The sequence below is a fragment of the Python bivittatus genome, unplaced genomic scaffold (assembly GCF_059951505.1).
Source record: "Python bivittatus isolate LINGU-HERP-01145 unplaced genomic scaffold, Pbiv_v1 ctg000840_np1212, whole genome shotgun sequence".
NCBI classification, from domain to species: domain Eukaryota; kingdom Metazoa; phylum Chordata; class Lepidosauria; order Squamata; family Pythonidae; genus Python; species Python bivittatus.
Genome location: NW_028277113.1, coordinates 31,432,800 through 31,447,633, shown reverse-complemented (window position 1 = coordinate 31,447,633; position 14,834 = coordinate 31,432,800). Strand labels below are relative to the sequence as shown.

Below are 14,834 nucleotides of genomic sequence, written 5' to 3'. Positions count from 1 at the left end.
TTAAACCAATACAAACAATAATGAAGATAATGCAAATAATAACAAAAATGTCTACTTACATTTTATTTAAACTGTTATGACAAAATTGAAATAAACAAAACAATGAAAGCTAAGAAAAAAAAATTAAAAAACATGTCTACCGTTTCAAAATAATAGTAGTATTATACTATTCAGTTTTAAACTTTTTTTTACTGCTTTGTTCTGGCCTTGTCCATGGTGCTTGAAGTCTCCCCTACTTATTCCGTATGTCAAACTCCCATACAATATGTCCTTGTTTGGCTCCCTGTTTGTTTGCTCTGGTCACAATACCTAGAAACTGCTTCTGTGTAAGAATTCTAGCCTGGACTTGGTCTCTATTCCTGATTACATAAATGATTTTGTATTTGTTAAGTTGCTACTGGGAGAACAACTTAAGTATCTAATTGTTGAGACAGATTTCTTGTTATTGTGTAAACTTTCTATTGGAATAAACTGAACTTTTGTTTTTAATAACAAATAGTCTCTTTTATTGGAACATTTTAAATGTATTGCTGATGATAGGTTATATAAAAACCTAGCGAATTCAACTTCTTTCTTTCAAAAATGAGTTATTTTCTCCAAAAGACAAAGTGATTTAATGGTTAATTAACATATATAGAACAACTTATCCTGTTATTTATTATTTATTTATCTAATTCCTCTCACATATGTGACTCTGGGTGGTCACAATAATTAAAAACAACAGCAAAAACAATAAAAATATAAATAAAAACAACAAACATACACCCATTCTAAAACTGCTATTAAAAACTCAAACACAAAACACAGTCAACAGGTAAATACAATCAATATATCCAGTTTAGTAAAACCATTGGAAAGGGTCACCATCTTTCAATCAGTTACATATTGCTTTCCTTAAATTTTGAAAAGCAAGGGTAAATTCTAGGATAATGAGTGGATAGTGTCTTTAATAAATCCAACTAAAAATTTAAGCAGAAAACATATTTTGTGTTAAAAGGTAAATTATATTATCAGAATATATTGTCTGAATCTAGGGCTTAAGAATTGTGATGGAATGTATCTACGAGGAGGAGAGTGATGTGGGAGATCAAGGCTATCAGGAGGGAGGGGTTGCATTCCAGGAGGGGAAAGGAGACAAAAGAAAATACAGCCCGCAAGAGGAGCATGGGAAGAGTAAGAGGTTCAGGATAGCCACTCCCTAGAATCTCCCAGGGTATATTCACTGGTTGCTGCAGTATAGATTTAGTTTGGCAAGATTCTGTCTATAAGGTGTAAGCAAATAAAGAAACTGTACTCGACTGGATTGTTTCGTCGTTGTTCTTGGGCTGGGCCTGACAAGAATAAACATTTCCATATTTGGTAATACATTTCATTTCATTTATTAATTATTGCTCAAAATGGCTTACATGGGGAATTTCCCCTAAATTTATCCTTACATCAACAAACTTCTGAAGTAGGGTGGACTAAGAGCAAGGGGCGGGCCCAGCGTTACCAGCTGAGCTGTGTAGTAGAATGAGGACTGAATGTTGATCTCTCTGCTCCAAGTCCCGCACCTTAACCATTATAACACACTAAATTGTATGAAGTCCTTTATAGTACTTTAAAGTTGATCAGGATTTGACTTATATCATACCTTAGTCAATATATTTAGAGAGGAACATTTAGAAATAATAATAAAAAGGAATGAAAAAATGCTGTAGTGTGTTCTCAGATATTTCCTTTATTAAATTAAGAGTTACAGGCCACGAGATTTGGTTACAAACTGTAATTAAATGGTGGAAACAGAACCATATAATTACAGTCTTATTGTTTTTGATGGAATTGCATAATTTCTTGCCCTTAGATGTTCAGACACAGTGAAGCCCTTTGTGTATTCATAAGTCATTAACATTTTATCATGCTTATATTCTTAATTATTTAAAATTATGTGTATTAATCTAAGCCTAAAACAATAATATTGAATTCTAAGGCTTAAATCAGTGTTTCTCATCCTTGACAACTCTAAGACATGTGGACCAACTCCCAGAATTCCTCAGCCAGCATCTTAGAGTTGCTAAGGTTGAGAAACACTGGCTTAAATAATCTTGTTTTTAATATTTGGACAAAGAATCCTTTTTCCAAGTTTTGATTAGCTTGACCATATTTAGACTTGTTGTAAAAAGAAGAGGAAGAGTAGGAAAGGCTTCTTTTAACCAAACATGAGAACACAAAACCAGAAGCAGCCTTCTACAACAGGAAGAACTCTACCTATAAAATGATATGCTATAAGCTACAAAATACTTCATTGTTAATTTAACATAATAAAAACATTAAGCTAGTATAAAATTTTATAACTGTCAGCATTTTCAATCATTAATAGTTATATAAATAAAAGCATAATAAAGTGACTGTAATATCGGATGGAATTTTGTGTTAGATATACTGTATACTTCACCCCCATATATGTTTAATAGACAAAGAAGACCTAGATCAACTTCAATTTAGGTGTTAGATCCATATAGTGTATATGGTTTCTTTTATTTCCCTGGCTCTCATAATAATGAGAGAGGTTAAAGCATTTGAGAGATACAAAGTTGAGAAAATAATTTTAGTGGGAGGTGAAGAAATTGGGTGGTAGAAGGGATTATGCAATTAAATCAAACATTTTTGCTAAAATGTTTAGTAACAGAACCGATATTAAATTTGAGAGTACAGAAGGGAAAGCTTATTGTAGTTTATTTTTCTGGTGGAGATTTTTAAAATAGCATTAAAATGAGGGTTATGGAAAGCTATAAAATGCTTAATTTCTTCGAAAATCTGTCTAATTATGCATCAAGAAATATAAGATAGATGGAATGATGTTAGAGTTGAAACATCAATAGCATGGCAACTAATGTTTTGCTCCAGGGTCAAACAAATCAAGAGGAATTATTATTCTTACCAAGGCAGTTAATTAATTAATAAGGCAGTTAATAATTTTGAATTGATAAAAATCCAAAAAATACAGTTAAAAAAAAATCTACAAGTCTTGTTAAAGGGAATGTACACACTTTTTCACTACTTTATTCATTGAACCAAGTACGAGTTGTATTCTTGCAGAAAATACAAAGGAAGTTGAAAAAATGTGATCTATACAATTTAGGGAAAGCTTTAAATATCAATTTGGTAGATTTGAACTTAAAAGAGCTGGATAAAAGGAAAAAGTAAAATGTAAAATATAATCAACTGTTAAAACTTCCAATAGATTATGATTTATGTGAAACATGGGAAACTCTTGATCTCTTAAAATGGGATACTAAATTTTATTTAAGGAGGTATCAAGATGGATTTTAGGCATGGATCACTCTAGAACAGCAGTTGCTGGCCTGGAAAAGTTCCTGTATGGAATGTTTTGCATATCCCCGTTTTACAAAAATACATTATCATGCAACACAAATGCATTATGTGATTTCTCTAACACAAGAGGATCTATAAAACACTAAGTATGTATGGAAAATATTTGTAAAGAATTTAAACTTCCATATTGAGTTATTTCAAAACTGACCAAAGAAAAATAATTGAAAATAAAAGTCTTTTATTCAATGATTAATTGATTGATTATGTATAGTAGGTTTGAATTTTTCTTTAAAATGTTCATTAAATTGTTAACTGAACTCTCATTGAATTTTTAATGCATCTTAAAGAAAGTTATTGTTATTCTGATACAAACCATTTGTGGTATAAATGTGCAATAAATAAATAAATAAGCCCCAGTGACTGGGAAGTCTGGGCGTTACAGTCACAATTTTCTTTAGAATGGAAGGTAGACAAGTTCCTAATGCTGTCAGAACACTCTTATGGATTTTGTGTTGTGTTGCATAGCCTCTCTCCACCTTCTATAGTTTTGGGGAGAACAAGAACTAATTGTATTTCTCATCTGAGAAACATGCAGTAAGAAATAAAAGAATATCCAGTGTGGTCAAATTATGGAGAATAATAATATAGTTGGACCCAAATTTCTTGTTGCATGCCAACTTAATTAAACTTCTAAAACTTTATTTTAGGGAGGTACCTATGAAAGATGCCAAAGAATATGCAGAATCTATAGGTGCAATTGTTGTTGAGACCAGTGCCAAAAATGCAATTAACGTTGAAGAACTCTTTCAAGCAATCAGTAAGTAAAATTAGAATTTGTTTTTGCATATTTAAGCATGTGCAACTTAATTGTTTGTTATTTGGGTCATAGACTTGCTAAAGTCTTAGTTTATTTCTAAAGGACAAAAATGAAAGAGATAATTCTTTATGAATGAAAAATAGTTTCATAGAGAATAAGCAAAGTAATGCTTTACTATACTATTCTTAAAGATATGAATTCCTGCATTTATAATATAAGAAAAATAATTCATGGATTAGCCACCTGAATTAGTATGATGTGAAGTATTTTGAATAATACCTGCCTAATACATCTGTATGATGAGAAGGCATAGAGGATAAACCAGTTTTTCCTTAATATTGTAGAACTGAAGCTCTGGAAAAAGATCTGAGGGATATCTAATCCTACTTCCATAATATAAGCAAGATTCATTGAGTCATAGATGGCATATTTTATTTGATCTCCTCTTAAGCCTTCATGAAGGATTTTTCAAAAGACATGCTATTCTGTTATGCCACCCAGTTAGTCTTACAGATAAGAACTTCTAAGAAATTTGCAGCTGCTGCTGTTTTATATCTAACAGCACAACCACTTAACTAAATAAATCTATTAATATTACATTATTTTTACTCTTCTGCTGAGATAATTCAATACATATAATCAGCCTTATGGCAGTAATAATGAATTACACTGATATTGCATACCTGTCTACATTTTTCTTAAGTAGAAATGTGCTACTTATTTTACTATGCTTGATAATTTTATAACTTTCATTTCCTTATAGGCTGGCCTACATTTTGCAGAGACAAATTTGGCACTTCTTGCAATAGGCCTTGATAGAGGGTTCCTTAATATTCAGCTAGAGTTGTTTCCTAAGCAGTAACAATCTCTTATGTAAAGAGATACAATATTTTAATTCTCCTGGAACTCATTTTTCATTCCTTGATATGTAGGAGAAAAGGAGACTCTCACATACTGTTCCAATATCCTGAAGGAAGTTTTATGAAAATTTAAGCTAAAACTTCCATCTAATTGGAGAGATCCAAGCAGTGGTGTGACTGAGATATTCAAGCTAGATCCCAGAGAGGACATAAAATCAATGAACAGAGACCTCTCTTGATCCTTATACATTATATGGTACGCATGGTCTCTCATTCTGGGGCACTGTAATCTGAATTGCCTGAGCTGATGTGGAGAATGTTTCACCAACACAGAAAGGGAGTTGCACAAGATCATTCCTTTTTTTAATTTATTTATTCATCAAATTTATATGGGCGCCCATCTCACAAAAAAGTGACTGGGCGGCATACAGTAAAACTATAAAATCATTAATATATATAAAAAACAATTATTATTCAGAAAAAAAATTTAAAAATCACAAAGGCTAAGAGAGGGCAGCAGATGTTAACAACAATGGAGACACCTCAGTACCTCACAGGTCCCCTGGGGCCCCCAGGCCTGATTGCATAACCAGGTTTTGAGAGACTTCTGGAAAATCAACAGGGATGGAGCCAGCCTCACCGGGGATAGGGGGAGGATGTTCCATAAGGCAGGCACCACAGCAGAGAAGGCCCACCTCCTGGGACCTGCCAAGTGTAGCTCCCTAGCAGATGGGACCTATAGCATGCCTCTTCTGCTGGATCTGATATGACAGGCAGATACAATCAGGGAGAGGCGGTCCCTCAAATAACCTGGCCCCATATCATTGAAGGGCTTTAAAGAACAAAACCAGCACCTTGAATTGGACCCAGAAGCACGCTGGCAATCAATGCAGCTCGTGGAGCAAAGGTGTAACGTGTGCTGTTCTAGCACAGATAACTGCTTGTGCCACTCCATTTTGTACCAGCTGAAGCTTCTGGATACTCTTCAAGGGCAGCACCACATAAAGTGCATTACAGTAGTCCAATTGGGAGGTGACTAGGGCATGAGTGACTGAGCAGAGCCCCTCTTATCCAGTAACAGGTGCAACAATATGTAGCTGTGCAAAGGCTGTCCTAGCCACAGCTGCCACCTGCTTGTCGAGGAATTCAGGAGGACCCCCAAGTTGGGCATGGGTCTGTTTGGGACAGCGCAACCCCATCCAGCACCAAAGATGGCACAGTCCTAGAACCAGCAGACTCCCAAACCGAAAGCCACTCAGTCTTGCCAGAGTTCAGCTGAAGCCTGTTGTCCCCATCCAGACCCTCACAGCCTCCACGCCCCAGGATAGGACAGATCCCTTGTTTCTTTGATTTGTCACTGAAAAACACGAGTAGATTTTTGAGAGCTGAATTTCAGAGATTATTGTGAGATGTGTATTCTAGCAATAACATAAAAATTAAATTCTTGATCATCAATGTGTGTTACTACTGGAAATGTCTTTGACATCTAGGGAACTTAAATCGGCAAAGAATTTTTGAAAAGAATACAGTTTCCTGGGGACTAGGAGCAGTGAAATCAATATAAGAGGCTGGCATCTGTATTAGGTACATCTAGCAAGAGGGCACTATCCGTCAATATTAGGGCTGTGCAGTGCTTTGCAAACTCAAGGGAAGAAATATGATTTAGAGCACACATGGTCATGCATGGATTGCCTATCAAAAACACCTTAAAACAATTGCTACTTTTCCCAGGTGGATGCTCTTTGCAAACCACTGTACCATCCTGTGTTTGCTTTAGGATGTTTCTGACAGGTGCTACAAGCATGATCCAGATTACATTTTTGCCTTTGAATCCTAATGCTGCACAGCTTTCTCAGTATACGGCAGTGAGTAAAAGCCATTATGAATCTCCTAATGAAGTCATTTTTCTCTACTTTAAGGAACTGGCAGTTACTTGAATAATAGAATATAATTTCACCCATCTCTCAATTACAGCATTGATTCATTAAAATGGACCTGATTATAGGAAATGCAGTCTGAAAAAAGAGTGCACCATTGCTGAATTCCCACAATTTAAATAGGATCTCCTCAGGTACACACTGGAAGAGCACATTTTGCCTCAGTTTCTTATTTCCGTATATTTCATAAAAATCTTTTGACACTATTTTAAGTTTGGTTCCTTAGAAAACCAGATTTTGTGTGAATTTTATCTTAAAATAATTTAGTCACAATAGCTAACTTGCATTTATATAATCAGATGGCCATCACAAAATTCTCCTGAGTTGTAGAATAAATGTTCTCATTAGTTTAAAATATGCTGTATCTTTATTCTTTTGCAGCAAAGGATAGCACATGTGAAAGACTCCAAATGCAATAATTTTACAAAGTGTAAAGATTTTCTAATTTTGCACAGAGCATTATATTGCTTTCAGGGCTCAATTTTAGTTTTCTAAGGTATATGTCATTTATAACAGCATCAATTTCACCCAACCTGAGGCTAGTACAGCCAATTTCAAGTACAGTACTGTATAATTATAAAGCAATGCACTTACTGGAGATTTGTAGCAAATGATATTCTGGAAATAGTAGAACATAACTCTCTGGTGGCTAATAGCCATGATATCAGTCTTACATTCCTTTGATGATGTGGAACAGGATTAATTAAAGTCCTTTAAAAAAAAAATCTACAGCTGTTTTATGAAACAAGCATTATATAGTATCACAAGCCTATTCACAGGACAAGAATTCAGTATCTTACTAGAGAAAAATTACAGTATTCCTCTTATCATTGAATTTATAGTGTGCTGATGGATTAACACAAAGGCAAAACAGATTGCTTAATTTACGCAACTAACTTGTTGCCCTTAAACTATAACTTTGGTTACTAATGTGCATCATCGGATTCATCCAAATATGTCATAAAATAGTAATCCCAGTCAAATATAATAAAAGGTGGATTAGATTAAGTTTTGAAATTTGGGGTTGCATGAGTTTTTGTCATATTCCTAAGTGGAAAATGCTAATATTCAAACACTTTGTTAATGATTTAGTAAACATTTAAGAGAGTAGTTAATGGGATTATAGCTTGATTTCACATATTTTTCAGGTAACAATGTATGTAAGTAATTTCAGGCATGGGCTTTTTCTGGTAAGTGTTGCCTGGGTCTCAGTAAGTATTTTCAGAAAGTTGGCAATAGAATATCAGTGGAAAGTATTTCAAATTACAGTATGAATATTTCCAGATGGATTCCTACATATTCAATCAAAAGGCATTTTGCAATTATTTCTTTTCCTTCTTTTCTTTGAGGAAAAAAATATCAGAACTGAAGGGAAGATTAATAATACTGGACAATGACATTTGGAACCCTTATAAAATTTCATCTAGATTGAGGTGGTGGATAAATCACACAAATAAATAAATCAGGAAAAAAAACACCCTACCTCTCCTTTGATTCTTCTTGAGAAATCTCACTATAAACGTGTTTCTGTCTAAGCACGTAACAAAACTTGATTTTTAAAAAATTATGGTATTAATATTATTTAATAATTTATTATTGATATTTGAGAAGAAGGAAACTCTCAGAAGTTAAATATAAAGTAAGTAAAGGAATAAAAGACCAGGAAAAATGTAGGCAAGAGGGATCATTTAAATGAGCACAATATGTGAGATTCTACAAAATTTCAAGTGCTTTACACGGTAGAGATGTTCATGCTTTTGATTTGTGAATGTTCAATTCCCTTGGTCTTTCCTGCAATAACCATTTTTTTTTGCAGATTATTATGTTTCCTGGTAAAATATTTTAAAATACTATTAGTAAAAGGTATATCAAAATCAAACATTATTTTTATGAAGTAGATCCTGTAAAATTCTCGAAGAGGGTGCAGGGTGCGTGCGATCGCAGGGAGGCTGTGGAAAGAGGGCATGGGGTATTTGTGTGTGTGCAATTGCACGGAGGCCAAGGAAAGAGGGCACAGTTGTGTGCGAGTGAAGGGGGAAGGAGGGTGCGATGCATGCGAGCAAAGTAAGGTCGGGTGGTGGTGGGGAGAGACTTACCCCAGCAACTTGTGACCTTCCTTGCCAGCTTCCTATTGACTTTGCTTGGGTAAAGCACAAATGGCAATCATGTGACCACAGGATACTGTAACTGGTTGTAAGTGCGAGCTGGTTGCCAGGCACCTGAATTTTGTTCATGTGACTGCAGTGGCGCTGCAATGGCCAGAACTTCGAGGACCGGTCATAAGTCCCTTCATTCAGCACCATTGTAACTTTGAATGGTCGCTGAACAAATAGTTGTAACTCAAGGACTACCTGGAGAGCAGTCAAAAGATGAGAAAAGAGCTCCTTAAACAAAAGGAGGAACTAGGCTTTAAATTCAACCCATTTCCATTACCAGCTAGAAGTTAATTTTTTAGTTTTAAGATTTAAAAAGCAAAAGAAGTCTCTGGAAGGATCCTGCTATGGATTAGGGTCATGATGAAGGATGTAGGATTAGCCTCCCATGTTTTCTTTTAATCCTCCTGTCATATAGGAAATCTTATAGATAAGAAATCTCATTCTCAAGCAGTTAGATAAGCTGTAAGGGTTTAACAATTGTATATGTTTTGTTTTGCTTTTAAACATTTCTAGGCCGGCAGATTCCACCTTTAGAAACTTATGAAAATGGCGATAGTGGAACAATCAAACTTGGGAAGCAGACTGCTCAGACAACACGGAAATGCTGTTAAACGAACCAGAGCCGGTTGGATGCACTTGAAATGATATCATTTATTTATTGAACAACAGAGTTCAGAAATCCAGTGACACAGTATACTCTCTAAAAACAGTAATAGCACTGTTCTTTATCAATGGGATTAGTAGGAGAAAATATCCTTCAAATGAATTCTGCAGAATTACATAGACAATTAATTTAAGTAGTTAAAACAATGACTCAGATTATTTGGAATAATCTGTTTAAACCAATGGCTATTTTAAATAAGCAATTAGTACATTTTTTACAAATCCTTTTTGTATTTTCAATATGTTTCTTGTTATGTAGACTTTTACAGAATTATAATACATAGTATTTTAATTGAAGAAACTACATTTTATCTTACTTAATTTGGCTTCTGTGGCTTTTTAGAACTATTTTTAAAGGTATAAATCAGGTACTTACCCTCTGCATCCAACATAGATAAAATCCAGTAACAATAATAACATTTTGATAAATGTTAAACTTTTACTTCTGCATTTGAAAAGCAAAGTCACTGAAATACAAACAGCATTTTAAAATAAATTAGACAGAAGCAGAGGCTTTGGGCATAAATACTGCAAATGTTAAATGCAAACAGACATTATACCAAATGCCAAAAAAAGAGCATGATACACTTTTTATTGAATTCATTTAAATTTGGAATAATTTAACACTAATGTGGCAGTTACATACATCAGTACTGTAGTTGTACTTTTCTATTGCTATTTGGTTTAATATCATGACCTTTAGTGCAATTATCCACATCTATATCTTTGATCTGTCTGTTTCTGACTTAGTGACAATACAGATGCAAAGTGGAGTCCAAGGAAGTTGAGAACAATTCACACAACTTTTTTATCTGCTCCATTTTCATAATAGATTGAATATTAATCTAATACCATACCAAGCTAGTACAAACAACAACAACAAACTGTTGAAAGGCCCAGTTCTGATATATTTTACTTCATGCTTCCTTTATTGTAAATTGCATATACCTGAAGTTGCTATCTGTGCAGTAAACTGATAGATTCTGCCATAGATGTTTATAGTAGCAAAAAGTGACAAATATAGAATTAGGAAATTCTATAGATGTATTTTCATGTATTTTCATGTCCTTATACATATACAGTGGTTGGGAATAGATCCTCCTGAAGAAAATCTGTCTATATGATCTCTTAAGAATCAACCCTGACTTGATGGTACATAATCAATTCTACATGTACGATACTGTTCCATTGGGTAGAATCATAAAGTTAGAAGGAATATCAACCATCATTTAGTAGAATCATAAAGATAGAATCACAAAGTTCTGAAAATCAACAATCATTTAGTCAGTTAGTAGAATCATAAGGTAGACTCATAAAGTTCTACTAAAAGTCATTTAGCAGAATCTTAAAATTAGAAGGAATATTAACAATCATTTAGTCTAACTACCGGCTTGAAGTGATATATTAATATTGATTGGTATTACAGAATTGCATGTTTAGATGTTATTTTGTAGAAGTTGTGGAGGTACAAAATATTCCTATGTAGAAATGGGAGGGGAAACTAATTTTTGCCATCTGTGGGATACTCATGTTGAATAAGCAACATCATAATATGTTTTGGGGCAGCTACAGAAAGAAGGTTCCTTGAAAACTCCTTCTGAATAAATAGAAGCACTTTGTTATATAGAAGCTTCAATGCTCATTCTTATGTTATGAAATACAGACCTTTAGCTAAACCCCAGCTCTTTTGACAGTGAAAATAGTCAAAATAACCATCTAACAACAGCCTAAAAGAAAGCTGTGATTATCTTTTTCTGTGAATAATTAGTGAATGACTTTTTATGGTTGAAATGTTCTGCCAGAATTCATATCTAATTTTGCTAGGAAGATTGACATAAGAATAAAAAGAAAACAGTATAATTTTTAGTGGAAGAGTATTAGGGGAAAAAAAGAATATTAGATAGTTTTAGGGGTCATTCTTTGCAAAAGTTCACTCAAACATTTAGATCTATATGCAGCACGGTAGTTTTTAAGTAAAGAAAATAAATATTTGAGAGTCAAGTTCATGCATGAAACTTAAAATGGAAAGAAAGCAAAGCTCACTATCAATACAGTTTACAATGAGCAATTTCAGAAACTAGTGTACTCTTCAGTCCAACAAATATGTACTCAGAAATATGTCACACGGTGTTCTGTGGGCTTACTTCTACATAAATAGACATAAGATTGCCTTAGGAATTTTTTTTGTTACACATTTTACCTGAAGGTGGCAGGTTATATGAACTTGTTTTTTAGTTTTGTGTTCAGTACTGTAATTAAGGTAAAGCAAAACGAATCATACTATAAAAATAAATCCAAATCTTGCTATAAATAAGTAAGAACTTGCTTGCCTTTTAAAATTTGTATATAGCATTCTAAGTTTATTTTAAAGTAATAATAAATTCAATAAATTGAAGGAAGGAAGGAAGGCAGGCAGGAAGGCAGGAAAGGAAGGCAGGAAAGGAAGGAAGGCAGGCAAGCAAGCAGGTATTTTTTCTGGGGAAAATATAACCACTATTGAATTAATAAACAATTTGAAACTCCTGAAAAAATCAGCAATGTGTTAGATAAGATTTAATGGACTAAATCTAAATATTTAAATTAGAACAAATGAAATCAAGCACACGCGCACACACACACACATACATATATGCCATAAAAATATCCAGCTTCCATTATGAAAGCATCCAGACAGCAATCTTTTAAAAAGCAGATTCTTTTGGGGAGAATCTAAAGTATAAAAAAAGTTTTATAATTTCTTAAAACAGACCAATAAAGGAGTAGTCTGAATTTGTAGAGAGAGTGATTATATAACATTTCTAAGATTAGATTTCATCCTTCAGATCAAAATGTAATTCCATGTTTCAGAATGGAGAAAGGTATATAAGAGAACAATCATTGCGTTCAGGAATATTGTTCATCTTCCTGTAACTAACTATGTAAAGTCCTTATGAATATATGTCTCATGGTTGTTTGGAAGCTCATGTACAATTGCATTCACATGAATCAGAGCCCAGAGCTACTTTTTTTTGGTGGGGGTGGGGACCCTCTGAAAGCCCTCTAATGACACTTATATATTACCTGCTATTTTAGGAAGAAAACAAAAAAGTAGTGTACATTAAGTTAACTTTAACCAACTTATCATAATTGTAAAAAAGTCTCCTGTCAAATCCCCCCCCCCAAAAAAACCCAAAAGAAAACAGAAAATTTCATGCACTGCATATCTTGGCCACCTCAAAATGTTACGTGTAGCTATCAAAAGATTGTTCACCTCTAACCTGCATAATTAATTTTAATCATAATTAATAATTGGTTGTCTTAATTTCTGATCATGGGAGATCTGAAGTGGTATCTCCATAAAAACCTAGCTATAAATCCAAAAGACATCTGTGTGATGGTGCCTTCTGTTGATCAGTTTTTTCCAAAATTGTCTGAATGTTTATAGATGTAATCTTGCACAGTTAAATATATTTAAGGAATATTTAAGGTATACTGTTAAATATGTTCTGAAGTAATGGTGGTTTCATCTCTAAAATTGTTCAGACTGGTAAATATTCTTTTCCTGTTATGTTAAATGAAGCTCAATGATAGGAGAAGGAATCAAAATAAATCTCTATGAAAAAAATCTCTTACTCTTGTAGAAAAATAATCTCAGTTGCATATAGTTCATGCTTGCAAATCTCAAGTCATAAAGCAGTATCTCTGTATCATAAGAAATAGTGAAATTTTGCTAGCTGAGCGGGAAATGAACATGTTCACTTCCCTTTAAACTAGGAGAAAAGTTCTCATCACAGAACAATCGTTAACTTCAGATTGTCTGGGTTTGCATAACATGCTAGGCCAAAATGTTGTTGTGGAAATGTGATTTATGGTTCAGGATATGATATGAACCTAAGGAAATGGGTTAACTTAGTAAATTATGTTTCAGCTAATCATGAGTGTTGTGTGAACAATGCTAAATAAAAAGGCATGAGACCACAAATAAACATCCTTCCACCCACAGCTTCCTGTCGGCTACCCTTTAGATAGAGAATAAAGTTCTCGACATGAAGGAGCTTCATTTCAAATGTGCATAGAACCCTCTGCACGTACCAGAATTTGAGTAATGCATGTAGGGTGAATTCCCACTGTTCAGGCTTAATGCTTAGAATTGGCTTTATGGTATTCCACTGGAAAGTCTTCTACAAAGAATCCTCTCAAATCAACTCCTTTGCCTCCAAAACAATGAAGGTAGGTAGAATAGGACACTGAAATGTGTATCCTGTGGCATACCTCTTCAGTTTCCAAAAGGACTCATAAAGGGTCTTTTTGGAGTGGTAAGAATTGGTAAAATAAAATAAAATTGGATTTAGGGTGCATTTCCAATAGGCCCAATCCCACTCTTCATAAATAAATTAGAATACCTACTTGCATGCTAGATATTTGTTTTCTGAAGTACAAGATGGCAGATAAATTTATCTGTTTATAGAAATGGCAAAATCATGTTCCCCAAACAAGAGAATCAAATCATTTTTCTGTTAGATATTGACAGATTGTTTTTATTCTTATCCAGGTCAATAGTATTTAATTCTAGTCTTTTATTATTCAGTATAGCCAATTGTAGTAAAGTTTCAGTGCACAGGGCACTTTGCTTTTTATGTAGCCATATACTCTATCCAGTACACATTTTTTAAAAAAATCAGATTTGTTTAAACCTAAACAAATATGCAATGTACTCTTTGAATTGTTTATATCAAACTTTGGGCTGGACCCATTAATGTATGGAATGTTATAATCTATTAATATTGTTTGCTCTATATAATAATTGTACAATCACCAACAAGATTTGGGCCTATTACAATGTTTTAATTTAACCTCTAGTAAGTGATACTAATAAATATTTTTAATTTCTGTGACTTGGTCTTTCTTAGATAACAAAAATTAAGTGTAACTTAACAGAAAGTTCTTGCAAGATTCTTAATGGATAAAATAACCTATTCATTTGGTGATAGACATGACTTGGATAATCTGAGATGATTGGGATAACTGCCTGTGAGGTCATCTGGGATTTGATCTTGAAGAGTCTGAAGAAGTAGATAGGGTTCTAGATGGTATGAGCTCTACCACC

The 14,834-nt window shown here is 33.7% G+C and overlaps 1 protein-coding gene across 1 annotated transcript in view; it reads left to right on the top strand.

Moving 5' to 3' along the window:
* Positions 1 to 14,590, top strand: part of RAB31 (RAB31, member RAS oncogene family) — a 44,643-nt gene extending 30,053 nt beyond the window's left edge. The window contains exons 6-7 of the mRNA XM_007429185.3: positions 4,023 to 4,132; positions 9,599 to 14,590. Of these exons, the coding sequence (XP_007429247.1) occupies positions 4,023 to 4,132; positions 9,599 to 9,696 (208 nt within the window). The 3' untranslated portion in view covers positions 9,697 to 14,590. The remainder of the gene's footprint in view (positions 1 to 4,022; positions 4,133 to 9,598) is intronic.
* The last annotated feature ends 244 nt before the right edge of the window (positions 14,591 to 14,834 follow it).